This window comes from Drosophila nasuta, chromosome 2L (genome assembly GCF_023558535.2).
Source record: "Drosophila nasuta strain 15112-1781.00 chromosome 2L, ASM2355853v1, whole genome shotgun sequence".
Taxonomy (NCBI): Eukaryota; Metazoa; Arthropoda; class Insecta; order Diptera; family Drosophilidae; genus Drosophila; species Drosophila nasuta.
This window is the reverse complement of record NC_083455.1, coordinates 19,907,229-19,922,113: the sequence shown is the minus strand read 5'-3', so window position 1 is coordinate 19,922,113 and position 14,885 is coordinate 19,907,229. Positions and strand designations below refer to the sequence as shown.

The 14,885-nt window shown below is 37.7% G+C and overlaps 1 protein-coding gene across 4 annotated transcripts in view; it reads left to right on the top strand.

Moving 5' to 3' along the window:
* Positions 1–14,885, top strand: part of LOC132786722 (leucine-rich repeat-containing protein 15) — a 63,438-nt gene that overhangs the window by 15,667 nt on the left and 32,886 nt on the right. Inside the window, exon 1 of one of the 4 annotated variants that reach the window (XM_060793343.1) lies at positions 954–982. The exons of 2 other annotated variants lie outside the window; for them this stretch is intronic. In XM_060793343.1, the coding sequence (XP_060649326.1) occupies positions 969–982 (14 nt within the window). In that variant the 5' untranslated portion in view covers positions 954–968. Of the gene's footprint in view, positions 1–953; positions 983–5,138; positions 5,194–14,885 lie in introns of those variants that run through there. One more of the 4 variants, XM_060793368.1, reaches the window with a different exon arrangement.

Below are 14,885 nucleotides of genomic sequence, written 5' to 3'. Positions count from 1 at the left end.
AATCACAAAACGGTCACAACAATGCCACATTTTGGCAACACGCATTAGTGTCGTGTGTGTGCGTATGTGTGTGAGTGGATACGCAAGGATGAGAAGGATGCGAATCGCATGTGACACCACCAATTATACAAAAGACATGCGAGCATTATTTATCTGGCCCCGGAATAGAGAATGCCAGAATGCCATACACGAATAATCCTCACACGCTGCTTAGTGTTGACAATGGGGGGACAAGAGGACAAGAGGACAATAACAATGGCGAAAGGCGTGTCCTGAGTGCGAGAAGGCGCACAGTTAATCTGTAATGTTCCCTGATGTATTACATAGCGACACAGAGGTACTTCACTTTGTATAACAACTATCTGTGCTTCCCATTGTTTTCTTGATTTATATCAGCTGGAATTTCTGGTGTTGCTGTGTTGTAAGTTAAACACAGCCGAGATTTAGATTGAATGTCTGTCGCGGCACTTTTGGCTTTGGCTTTGTGTGAAACCCAAAATAGGTCAAGCAAATATGAGAAACATAAAACTGGTAGCAAATCCACAAAATCTGTCACTCTTAGTACACAAAACATATCTCATTCATATCACTCACTAATGGACTGTAGTTTTGTCGATGATATTTACTCTTGATATTGTTTCTAAGCAAACATAATAATACATCTTCAAATGTGTGTTTAATGTGACTCGTGACTGGAATGGAAATGATATTCTTGACTAGAAATGTGATATGTTTCAAGTGGAAAATCAATAATTTCAGCAATTTCATTATTATTATAGTATTTTCATTATGCATTCTTATAAAATTCTCTTCAATTAGATTTTCCTTTTCACTTCACAGTTCTCATCTCTCATCTCTCGTCTGCTTTGTTTTTGTGTGTTTCATTCTCATAATTTGCTGCAAAGTTCTGCGGCACTTTAGTTTGGCTTCTTCTATTCACGTCGCTTTCTTTGTTTCTTCTTCTGCTGATGCCTCCCCTCAGGTAAGCCAACATGGCATAATTAAGTCCAATAATAATTTAAATAAATACCTTTACCAATTTGGGGCTCCTGCCCCGTCTCCATTCTCGCCATTCTTGCCATTCACCTTTTCATAATTATCTATGCTTTTGTGGGTAGCAGGTGCACAAAACCGCAAAACCATTTGCCTTTTTACTTATTTGTAATTAGAAATCCAGCAGCAAAGTTGCTTCGATGTTTTGGCTCCCTTACAATGCAATGCAAAGATACAAAAGAAAATTCACTTTGCACAAAACAATTGCCATTAGAGAGTGTTCAACCCAATTGATGTGCTTAATCAGTTTATCAGCAGAGTTTTCTTCTGTCTTTTTGAGGGCTTTTTCTCCCCTTAGCAAATTCATCATTGTCAAACGCGGCTTGACATTTTCTCCTCTTCTATAGTTGAAAAAAACCGGGAAAAAATACAGTAAAAATGTAAACTTTTTGAGGGGTTTTTTGTCGCTTGCTTTAGTCCGGTGCTATAATTAGAAATTCATAATGAATTTTATTTACTCTGGCCACAACCAACAACAAAAAAATAAAAAAAACGAAAAGGAAACAAAAATTCGTTGTGACGTTGTGACATGAAAACGTTCCTTAAAATTGATGCGCATTTTTGTGCAAATAAAATTAAAGCCCTCCCCCCTCACGGCTAACCGACCCCCTCAGACTTCTATAAGCCAAAAGGCATATCAAATTATCAGCCAAGGGCCGAGCAGCAGTCCGTCAGCCGAAAGTCGAGTCGATGAGATGAATGAGGAGGGTGTTAATGCGGCATGCAGGTATCAAAGCGACGTTTGAAAAATGAAATTAAAAATGTTTGTTGACTTAAGCGCAAGGGAAACGTACAGACAAATAATTGAAAATTACAAAAACTTTACGAATTCAAAATACCCTCAAAAAATGCTTTCTTTTCTAATAAAAATTGTATATTACGTATGTAATTTTTTTCTTTTAAAGACTATTACTGCAACTTACTCAAGTTTCTTAAAAGTTTATTGGATTATAATCAGTGGTTGCATATTGAAAATTGAACTCCCAATGTAAATATTTCATAGTAGAGTATGCTGTAAAACGAGAATTATTTAAATTTAATTTTTTAATGAGCCAAAGTGCTTTTCCTTACAGACTTTGGGTAGCGAGGAGGGATTCTGTCATTCATTAGGTAGCAACAATTTGTTGTCTTCATTAGAGGTTGCATCAAAGAAAACTTTCTGCATTTTTTTCGGTTGTCTACAGTCTATCCTCTCGAGTGGAAAGCTGTGAAGAAAATGATGTCCAGTAACGGAAATTGGTTTGAGGTTTTGCACTCTGAATCTCCGATTCCCCATTTCTCTCCCTCTCTCTCTATCACTGATTATTTGGCGCCACATGTCATCGAGCTTGAAGGACTCTGCTTTCGGTGTGACCTTCGTGCTGTTGCTCATATTCATTATAAGCCTAAATAACTGTTGTTTACAAGCGGTGGCAAGTGTCAAAATACCAGCCAGCAAGCACAAGGGTTCCACATTGACCATCGACTGGCTCGAGTACTGGCGCCTTCTGGTTTTCTGCTCAATTTGCTGATGTCTCAGTCCTTGGTCTCGGGTTACCAGCCACAGTTGCAGCTAACCGAGTGACTTCTTATTGGGTTAGCCCGGGTTATTCTTACAGTTTTGATTTTGATTCGACTCACCAGAACCAGAACCCCGGGAAGGCGCTCAAGTGTCAGAGAGAAGAAACCTTACTGGCGTCACACAAGCGACAGTTGGCCATTGTTATTATTATATCAGTGCGCTTTTTTGCCGTTGGAAATCAATATCGACAACAAAGTGCCATATAAACGACAATAACAAAATATAAATGCATGGATATTTTTTTAATATGAATTGTTAATAAAACGATAACAGTATTAACATGTTATTGTTTCTTTGTGCATTTTAAATTATTAATTAATGGTTGAGACACGTTGCAAATTCAAATAAAAAGAAGAGTTGAATAATGTAAGTAAATATTATTGCAAATATGTACAAATGAAAATATATTTTTTATATGCTTTGTTATAAAAACAAAACCAGTTTACTGATGAATACATACCCCACAATTCTACATTTCTCTACTTTTGAATTGATCAAAAATATTTAAATTATGGAATCATTGTCTACAGTCTGCTTCTCCATTATTTATTTTTAATGGGTATCGACGGTAATGAATGTATAATATAAATTAAACGAATGAATACATATAAAATATAATATATAATCACACATATTGCGCATTTTTATACAACTTTTGTTAGTTTTAAACATGAATGCATTAAGGGCAGCGGCTTCCATTATATAGTATTCTCATAAAAAACAGTGAGATGAGAAAATTGAGCGCGAATGCATTTTTAATTTCATATTTAACGCCGCATGTAAAATGTAATTAAAACAGAATAACAACAAATTAAGTGGTTTGTAAATAAATTAAAAAGTCGCCATTGCTGTGACGCCAACTGCCGCGGTTAATTTCCAATATGAATCTCTCTGTGTAAATTATTACACAGAGAAGTAAATTAAAGTTGCTTTCATTGTTGAATCCTTTTATGAGTAAAATAAGCAATAAACTTTTTATTATTTATTTCCAATAAGCCCTTATATGCATCACCCATACTTCGTCATTCCAAAATGGAACAACGACTTATAACTTAGTTCCACTTAACCCAGCCAAAATTAAAATAATATTTTCCCCACTCGAACCAACCCCAAAGATTCCCACAAAAGGAAAATCTTATACGCTACAGGCCAATATTACGGACAGACCAAGACCTCGCCACTCGCAATGTCTATTTTCTATTTTCTATTTTTCTATGCAAATGACGGGGCCGCAGACTAAAACACAGTTCTAGAACTTGAGTAGCAACCCTTTACGCATAATGCGTAAATCTCGAAATGTTTTCTTTACTGCCTTATTATACACTTTCCGAAAAGTATGCTGCTTTTGTCACAAATCTAGGAAGTCGTTGAATAAAACACTGTATATTCTCTTTACTTTGAGTCTACAAATATTTCTTCTTTACTTTTTTAATTAAGCTTTAAGAGAACACCTTTCACCTTCTAAGGGAATAAAGATCGTTGCTACTTCAAGCATAGATAGTATTTCTTGTTTTTTAATTGTTAAGTTTTGTTTTCGCCCCTTCCAAGTAGTACAAATGCCGAATCCCGGAACGTTGAGAAAAAAAACACGACCCCAATCTCTCCCAGACCCTTAAGAACTTAGCCAATGCCAAAAAGTTTAACGAAGTGTGTAAAGTTTTTCTGCCTTGCAGAACAGAAGCGGCTTTTGCATTAAATTTGTGTAAATGGATTTTGCTAATGGATCCAATAATTCATTTAGAATTTACTTTTCAGCTGGCAAATGTTGGTTGCGCTGAGGTAAATAGACAATAATTTGGCGCTTATTTTCGAGGTGGCAACGAAGACAAGTTGTCGTGTAAAATATAAAGATGTTGTCTATGAAGGAATATTTAAGTATCCGTTTTATATATTCGAATAAGTGCCAGATAAAGTTATAAATATTTGATGAGTGACATGTTTGAAATTTCGTAGTATTTCTTCGCTTTTTTTCTGCTAAATTCATGCTTATAACAACCGACATTTATTCTTCCGCAATGGCAAATAATATTCAAACACTCAATTAAAATTTTTACGTCCAATGAATTGATTGAAAAATGCATGAGAATATGTTTGTGCTTAATTTTATTTATTTCAGTTTTTTTTTTGTATTTGTTTGTGTCTGCTTAACAATATGAAAAATAAATCTGACCATTTTTTTCACACGTCGACGCGGACACGCAAGTGAAAAATGCGGAAAGAGATGAGGTCGAGTTGGACATGCAGGAAGAGGGTGAAGAGGGGGTGATGTAGGGTATGTGGCGACGCGTGCTTACAGCCAAAAAGGGCAAACAATGGACATCACTTTGTCTTTTGTTGATACACACCAAACACACACACACACACATTCGCATATGTATTTCATGATGATGGAAAAAATCAGTGCCGCATAACGAAGGTCCTTTTTGCGTTGTTGTTGTTGTTGTTGATGCTGCACCATTATTTTGCTTAATTATTTACATGAGTAAACAGTTGAGTTGAGTTCAGTTCTCGGTTGAGAGTTTGAGGCGCGGGTGCTCTCAGCTATTGGGTTTGCGTGTAAATCAACAACTCCGCCAGAGGTATTCATATATATTTTTATATAAATTTCATAAAAAAAGAGAATATTAGTGTGCGTGTGTGTGTGTGTGTGTGTCTGGCAGCGTAAATAATATTAACGATAAACTGTCATCACATAGTTTGGAAAATCCACAATGATCGGCTTATGAAACTAAACTAATTAAATTTGTGATTTTCTCGTTTTAAAAAACAAAGAGTCCTTTTGCAGGGTATTTGTGCATCGAGCTAAAATAAGAATGAACTCTGTGTTGGAGGCTGGCAGGCCATGCGAGTTCACTCGTTTAAATAACCGCAAGCGCGGCGGAAAAATGGTCAAAAGCACATTTAATGGGTCGCTGCGTGCGAGAATTGGAATTGGAGAGTGATGGTGAAAACTTGGTCAAAGGAAATGTGAACTGTGGGTGAGATTGGCGGAAATTGAACGTGAATACACACACACACATGCATACGAAACAGACATGTGAGAATGGTTTACGTTTTGGGCAAATCCATTTCGTGAGAAACTCAAGCAAAACGTCTGAAGTTTCTCGCTTTGTGCTGCGCTTAATGTCTTCTCACAGCGAATCAAATCGAAAACAACACAGCGCGCAGACGCTTCTCCAATCAGACGAAAGTTGTTTCTGTCCAACAACAACAACAACAACGTCAAGAAGCAAAAGCAGAGATTTCTTGTGTTGTGTGTTGTTGCTTTGTTTGCCAATCTGAGTTCCATCAACGCCATCAAGTTGAACGCGTGCAACATCTTCGACTCCTCCTTTTGCAACCCTGACAATAATAATTTTGAAATTACAAATTCACAAAACGTATACGAAATTATGCACAATGCCTCTGCCTGCCTGCACTTCAGAGTCGTTTGTGTTCGCTCTCCGTTCTCCATTCTCCGTTCACTCTGTTCACCTCTCTTGGCAACCTACTTGAAAACCGTTGCCAAAGTCGTCGTCGTCGTCGTTGTTGTCCTCTTTCTACCTCCTTTCGCCATATACCCGCAGTTGTATCTTTCCATCTTTTAGCTGCCATCTGCCGCTGTTGCTGTCGCTGTCGCTGCCGTTGAATAGCAGTGCCGCGCCTAAAGCTCTTTCATGCTGCACATACGTATACTTCATATACTCTTAAATATTATATATATGTATGTATGTCTGTATATTTTGATACACATTTATATAAAAATATGTTTATCGCCCATATTGTATATTCGTATGTAGGAGTATTCGTACATGAGCCCAAGACACACCAAGGATTACGCGTCGCGGAACTTTGGCCACATCCTCGACTACGTTTCTGCACAGTGGCGCAGAAACTGAGTAATTTCAATATGAATACTTAAAAGCAAGCGCAGGGATTCTTAACAGTTAGCTTTGACCTTCATTTATCACTCATCTCATGTCCCTTCACAGAACAAAAAAGGTTTTAAAATCACGATTTTGGTCTTAGTGCTATAAATTTTATAGTTTATAGAAATCTTATTATAAGATAAAAAAAATATTACATTTTATATTTTATTTCATTGCTTTTTTATTACTATTACTATTTATTGTTTTACTATTTTACTTATTTTATTCGCCTTCACTTTCATTCGGTTATATGTTTGATAATCATTCTACATGCAAAATATTTATTTCATTATTTTTATAGATTTGAGCCTTGGACCTCCTGTCTTAGACTGGCATGAAGAATAAATTTGCATTTGAAGATTAAAAACATCTTATTTTAAGATTAAAGTCTTGAATCAAGATTGTTTTTATTCTAGATTGAAAAGAAGATTGCACTTTAAGATCTTCAGAAAATAATTTTGTTCCTGTTTCTTAAAATGTTGGATTTCCTTTCCTTTAAAATTAGAACCCAATTTCTTATGTCTCCGTTAGTTCTTGTTTTAAGGACACCATTTTTAAGCTGGTGTTTTTCAGTGTTCATTTAATAATCTATTATACTTCGATATAAGTTTATCCAGCAATTGCTTTTAATTCATTAGTTTATGTGCCAAACTAAACATTTTGCATTGATTTATGCAGTTTTTTAACCACTGTGTGCCATCTCGTTGTTCACCTTGTATAAAATCCATAAAATTCACATTTAGATATTGCTCAGGCGACCGAGGCTTCCATGTTGCCGCAGCAGAGTAGAGCAGAGCTCGCTTGGCTTCTTGAGACCGGGAATGGCATTCATCATTCATTCATAGCCTCAACAGTTGCTGCAATTTTTCATTGCAACATGGCGAAGTCGCTTGCCGCTGTTGCTGCCGCGACGCGAGTCAATCAAATGCCTCAAGTTCATTACGAGCTGCCAGAGTTGTTTGGTAAGTAATAAGCGTTGAATCTGGTTGTAGTTGTTGCTGTTGTAGTTCTTGTTGTTGTTCTTGTTGTTGTTGTAATAGTTGCTGCTGGAACAGTTTGTGACTTAGGCAGAGGCGAGAGCAAGCCACGTCTGGGCAGGCCTCCGTCCCATCATCATCATCATCATCATCTCATCGTAGTCCATTTTCCACTGCTACTTTGCGCCATGGTAAAGTTGCCTCCGTTGTTTACTTCGTCGACGTCGCAGCCTCTGCTTCTGCCTCAGCCTCTGCTTCTGCTGATGAGGATGTGGATGAGTTTGATGCATGTTTTGTTAGCTTCTGTTGTTGATTTGGAATGCAGTTTGGTGGTATTGCCCCAAGGCTTGTGATGCTGTTGTTCCCCACATCCGCTACTTCGGCTCGCCTCTGAATTTCGATTACTTTTTCTTATCAATATCGCAGTCAATACTTTATGTTCAGTCTCGAGCTGTTGGAATTTTTCTTCCTTTTGCAATTTGTCTGCATAATTGACCATTGATGTGCTGATTTCTTTTTGCTGTTTTTTTTTCTTTATAACGTAATCACATTTTAAATGATTCCTGTATCTCAGATTTATGATAATTGAGTTAAGAACACAAAAAAAATTGCTTTGCTGTAAATGTCATTTAAAATTGGGAAGTGATTTGAATTAATCTATTTATGGCTAAATAAATTACACTGCGAGTGCGTGCATAATTCATTTGTTGGCTATTTTAGAGTGGAGTATTGCTATCGCTAACTGTCAAAGGACATTGCTGTAATTACATTCATAAAATCTAGTTTCCAATACAACTCAATTCAGGCAATGGCCACAGCCATTTGCCTCCATCCTCAGTCCAAAAATCGTTGCATGCAAATTTCAATTTTTCGCGAGTGACATAAATTTATTTTGGTTTTTCGTGTCGCCTGTAAAAGTTTTGCAAACAACTACTGCTGCAGAGCAGAGCAGAGGAGAACAGGAGAGTTTCAGGCACTTGCATAAAATGGCGTAGTCATGGGCTTGAAAATGGCGAGCATTTGCATATTTTGCGCATTCTGCGACAGAACGCGACATTTTATTTGGAAAAGTGCAGCAGAGCAGCCGCAACGACAGCAGCAGCAGCAGAGGGTGCCAAAATGGCCGCCAGAATTGTTGGAAAATTTCAACCATGAGCGCCGACCATTAAACAGCCAGAGCCTGAGCCTACTGTGCGTGTATAAGTGTGTGTATGTGTGTGTGTGTGTGTGTGTGTGTTATTTGTAGTCGCTACAGTCAGCCAACCAAAGCGTCGGCCATGCAATGCCAAGCCAAGCGGCGTACGACGAGTCGAAGCTGTAATTATGCTGTAGACCAAAGCAAAATAATTACTTTGATCGCAAATGATATTATTTTGTCGCCAGCCAGCCAGCGAGCGAGAGAGCGAATGAGTGTGTGTGTGGTAGTACTATGTTGCAAGTGTGAGGGGCGTGACCGACTCTATTCTCTGCATGCAATTGAGCTGTGCAATGGCCGCTGCCACCCAGCGGTGTGGCCGGCGTCCATCGCGAACCAAGCCGGGCGACGACAACGATGGCCACCATTAGCCAAAAGTGCAATGCATTTGGCAAATTTGCATATGCCAGAAATTGGAGTTAGGGACATCGAGGTCGAGGTGTGCAGTAGTAGGGATGTATATATATGTACATATGTACATATATACATACGTATGTAGATGCACTGAAAGTTTCTGCAACCGTTTTCCCGCCTGTGTCCAGCCACAAGTTAATTACTTTTTCGTACATTTTCGATGGCCGCTCGCACAAAAATGTTATTTATTTCACTGCACACGGAGCTCGCTGCCCCTATTTCTGCAGCTCCAACTCCACTTTCAGCTCCAGCTCCAACTCCAACTCCATTTCCATTTCCACATTCGCATCAACGTCCGCACTCGCGCCCTCGTTTCACCGTTGAAGCTGCATCCGCTTGCCATTGCTCTTTGTTAGTTCGAATGCGTTTTCGCATTTATATGTAAATTTTTTTGTTTACATGCTGGAAATATTGCTATCGTTGTTCGTTCCTAGAGAGTTCGACAAATGAACAAGGACTATTGAGTGTGCTCCGTGGTTACCAGAATTGCATAGAGAGGGGCAACTTTTATTTTACAACTTTTTTTTTATTTTTTTGGGGTCCGCCCAGGTACATATGTTATGACCCTGAGCTGAGTGGAGCTCTCGAATTGGCTGGCAAGAGCTGTAACCAATGGGCGACCAAATATATCCATTTGTTAGCCAACTGAGCATGTATTTCATCATAATGAATCACGGGGGGAGATCTTATTTGTACCACAACAGATTTAACAACGGATTTTAAACACTGTTCACTTTCCAGGGGATAGATCCCTTTGCTAGTAACAGGTGCAGCTTTCTATTGAAATGTGATGATAAAATAGACAGCGAATTGCAGCTGATACTCAAGAAGTTCTAACTCTTTCCAGAAACAGTAAAGTCATCAATATCTCTCATGTTCGGGAAAAGAAAGGAATAGATTCGCATGCAGATGCAACTTACATAACTTTAAAGCGGTTCTAAAAAAATTTAAATTTAAAATACGCTTAAATTGCAGTTAATATTCAATTTTTGTTTTTCTTGCAAAGGAAAAATGAGGATGGGTATGTGAGAAATGAAGAGGATTACAATAAATAGCACCTCTCAAAATTTTGCTATACGATTCTCATGCATTCGAGGTGGTCCCTAAAGCATGCATTCGAGGTGGTATCTCAAGTAATTTAAATTTAAAATACGCTTAAATTGCAGTTAATATTCAAATTTTTCTCCTTGCAAAGGGAAGATTAAGATAGGTGTGTAAGAGAGGAAGAAGATTACAATAAATAGCACTATCCAAATTTTTTCTATGCGATTCTCATGTATTCGAGGTGGTCCCTAAAGCAGTTAAAATTTAAGATTCACTTAAAATAAAGTTCATATTTATATTTTTTTTGCCCAGAAAAGAGTAAATTCCTTGAACTTTCAGTTGTATACGAAAATACCACATAAATTTAAGAAGCGCTGTTTTTTCTCTTGTTCAAGGAAAAGGAAGATGGATATGTTAGAGTGGAAGAGAATTACAATAAATAGCATCGAACAACTCTCCTCTATGCGATTCTCATCCAACGCTGTTAAAATTGAAGGCAACTAGAAAGTAAATTTCTGCAATTTACGAAAGAGGCAGCCTCTTTCTAGGTATTTCTGTAAGAGTAGAACGAAATTACAATAAATAGATTCGTATACGCATTCGCGCACAAAACTCTTCTATGCGATTCTCATGCATTCGAGGTGGTCCCGAAAGAAGTTGAAATTTAAGATACACTTAAATTGCAGATCAGATTTAAGAAGCGCTGTTTTTTCTACTAAGAGCAAATTCCTTGGACTTTCAGTTGAATGGGGAAAAGAATGAAGCATAAAGGGGGTAGAGCAGAATTACATATAATAAATATCAGCTAAGAACATGAATTTCTTACAAATTCAAGATGTTAGCAAATGCAGTTAAAATTAAAGACAAACTAGAAACCGAATAAAAGACATTTAAATAAAAGTCATCGCGTCAAAAATAAAAAGAGAGAAGATATAGTTATGTGTAAGAGTAGATGGAAATTGCAATAAATACATTCACATGCTTGTGCTAGCTGCACAGACCCTTTCTCTGCGATTCTCAAACAATCGAGACATCTAACAATGCAAAAGCTTCCAATCAGATGCTCTTGCGTTCTAGTCGCCCTTTTCAAATTCATAAATTTTATCATTGCCAATCACATTGGGTGGGGGTGGAGTTGCACAAGTGTTGCGAAGTGTTCGAAGATTGCTGAACGGCGGCTGCATGGTCAGCAAACTCCACATACATTGGAGTCCTGGGATAAGCATATGCATTGGTTCTTTGTGGTTTGCTGCACAGGTACAGACGGGAAGGGGTACGAGGGGAGGCAAGCTCAACCATAGGGATGAGACGACGCGTCGCCACCCAAACAATCACTCGACGCTTTTGTTCTTGCTGATGGAATTATTTGTTCGCACATTGTCAACTTTGCTGACATCCCAGTCCTGTCTCGTATCTGACCGTGTGCATCTCTCTCTCACTCTCTGGATGTGTGTGTGCAGGCTGTGTCTTTAACAGTGGCACGCCCCCATCCCTGCCACCACCCACAGGCAGGGCAGGGCACAAACAACATGCATATGAGGTCGCATCGCATGCAAAATGCAATTTACCGCCACCACTGCAAGAGGTTTTTTGCGATGTGTTTGGGATCGACTCGGCTCGGCGCTTATCTTTGCTTTCATTTCATAAACCAGTGACTCTTGCAGCAGGTCCCTGTCCTCTGTCCTCTGTCCTCATCCGCATTCGCATCCACATCCACATCCGCTTTCTGCTCCTGCACTTTGGCTCTGGCATTTGGTTACAGTTTGTACAATTTTCGGACCCCCAACACTCAACTCTGGAAACTGAAACAATGAACTGCGAGACACTCTGTTGCAACTGCAATTGAGAGACGACATCTGTATGCGTGTATTGTGTGTACTCGGATGTTTGCTGCAGTTTCAGCCACAATGTATCATCCGAGTATATCAGAGTTGAACTTTTGTGAGGCTGTCACAGGCTGAGAGAAGCACGTTGCATGCAGACAACAACTGGCAAACGAGGCAAACAGGCAAATTCCTAGCCCAGTCTGCGACTTGATTTGTAACTTCATTAAGTCATCGCATATGCCGTTTTAGGGGGGGCCAAAGGCTTTTCTATAAATCATATGAAATTGTTTTTACTGGCCCTTTGGATTGCCGATCATTGTCAACATTGTGCAGCAGAATATGATTGCTTTTTGATGCAGATCTGCAGCTTCCAATTTGTTTTAACATACGAGTAAATATAGATTTAAAGAGGTTTCATTTGCTGCCACATACTCTATGTGAAAGTCTACAATTTTTATGACAGTCTTGAAGTCTATGATATGTTTCGAATTATACCAAATATTGACTTTTCTGCGGTATATTTATTTGAAATAATATAAAAATAATACCGCACTGTTTAGCTATTATTTAAAATGGGTAACGCGTAACTCACAGTCGAGTACACTCGACACAATATATGGAAAACTCTATATTTTATGACAATATTGTACTCTATGGTATATTTTAAATGATGTAGCTTAACAATATACCAAATATTGCATTCGGTATATTTTAGTATTAATGTCGTATATTAATTTGGTATTTTATAAGAAAATTAACGCACTGTTTTTCTTATATCATATTTAAAATGAGTATCGGGTATCTCATTGTCGAGTACACTCGACACAATCAATGAGAAACTCCACAATTTTGTATTCTATGGCATATTTTAAATGAATACCAAATATATATATTAAGTATTACATATATTTAGTATTTTTGCGGTATATTAATAAATTAATACTAAAGAAAAGTTCCGTAGTATTTTGCTTTATTTCAATTACTGTCGTTTTCTTACTTGTTTTCTTCTATTTAAAATGAGTATGGAGTATACTCGACACAATCTACAATTTTGTACTCTATTTTAAATTAATACCAAATAAAGCCTTCGCTATATATTAAGTATTTTTGCGGTATATTAATAAATTAATACTAAAGAAAAGTTCCGCAGTATTTTGCTTTATTTCAATTACTCATAGTGGCTATCTCACAGTCGAGTACACTCGACTGTCGTTTTCTTACTTGTTCCTTCTTTAGGTGGGAGAGAATTCTTGTGACAAATGATTACACTTGATTAACATAATGCAATATGTACATAAATACTAATATGTACGTCAGTGCCTATATATAATATAATAAATATACATTACTTTTAGAGTTCGCTTTCAACTTGGATAATGACACGCTACCATGCAAATTGGTAATTTAGATATAATTTGTTAACCGTCACTGAGTCAAAAGCAACTCCGGTTTCTTATTACTCATTCCATATTTAATTTTCACTACAACAAAATAATTTTCCACATCATTTTCCTTATATTAATACCCTGCCAAAGCGAGTTATGTCTGCTTATAAGAAAAGTCAATTATATTGTAATGAAATAAAGTTTTCAAATTTCCATTTTAAATCATATTTTTTCAACAATCAGTTCTATTAGAAGTGTAACAAAAGCAACCGTAAAGCCAAAGTATCCGCAATGTGTTATTTGTTACATGGAATTAATCTGTTAAATTGCAAGTCAACTAATTGAGGTCCAACAGATCCTCGACTTTTTATGGCTAATATTAAAATATATAAAAATTGTAATATTTAATAAGTTGAAGGCCTGCAGGCAGTTCAGTCTTCAAAGCCGAGAGAGTCAGACACTTGGGAAGCCATCAAAACAGAAAACAGAAAACCGACAACAGAAACCGTTGCAACAACAACAAAAGAAACAACAACAACTACAACTTATGCTAAGTGCTGGCAACAAGTGGAGAAATGGCTATAACTTGAATTGGCTATGCGATATCATGTCAAACAGACATTTCAATTCAATTAAGTTTTGTTGCACAAAGTTGCATCCAATGGCCAATTTGAAAAACTTTTATGCAACAATTTCCCATTTGAAGGCTGCATAAATTAATTAACGTAGTAGCAAAAAAAACGACCAGAAAGAGCGTACTTAGTCGGTAATTTTATTCTCTCTCTTAACCCTTGGAAGCCATTTGACGTTTCGTTTGTGGAAATCAGAGCAAAACAAAAGCATAAATCGATTAAATTCGCTGTCATTTTAAATTTAACACATGAAACACAAAATGCTTTGAGCCAAAAGGGATGAGCTTGTGGAGATGGGGGATGTTCCCCCTTTTGTATGGAGGATGGCGCTTGTTGCTTGCTGTGTGTGTGTGAGTGTGTTTGTTGCATGTATTGTCACTTGGCGTGAAAACAACAACGCACCAGCAACAAAAGCAACATATGCCTGGGCACAAACACCCCGCAATTTCCACTGTCAGCCCTTTGATGAAGCTTAATGGTTGTATAGATAGTAGAAGAGAAGGAAGACCGAGGTCTGTTGGTTGTTGGTTGTTGAGGGGGGATGTTGTTGTCCCCGCGACGTTTATGCAAATTGTCATTCGTTTGTCTGTGAAAACAATGTGAAGTCATTTGATCTTTGGCTGAAACAGCGAAACCAATAAAGCACTTTTCTAGGAAAGTGCATCAAAGTCAGAGTTTAAGTTGCATTTGAGTTAACTTTGCTTTTGCCTTGGCCAGCAAAGAAGACTTCAGCTACATCTCCATCCGGGCCAAGTATTGGGAACGCGCTTCCGAGTCGTGTTTGGCACATGTAGTTTGTAGTCGTCATGGCCCACACTCTCCTCACTCCTCACACTCAGAGCGATAGCGATCTCATCAAATGCATCAACACCCTCAACACTTGCGACAAC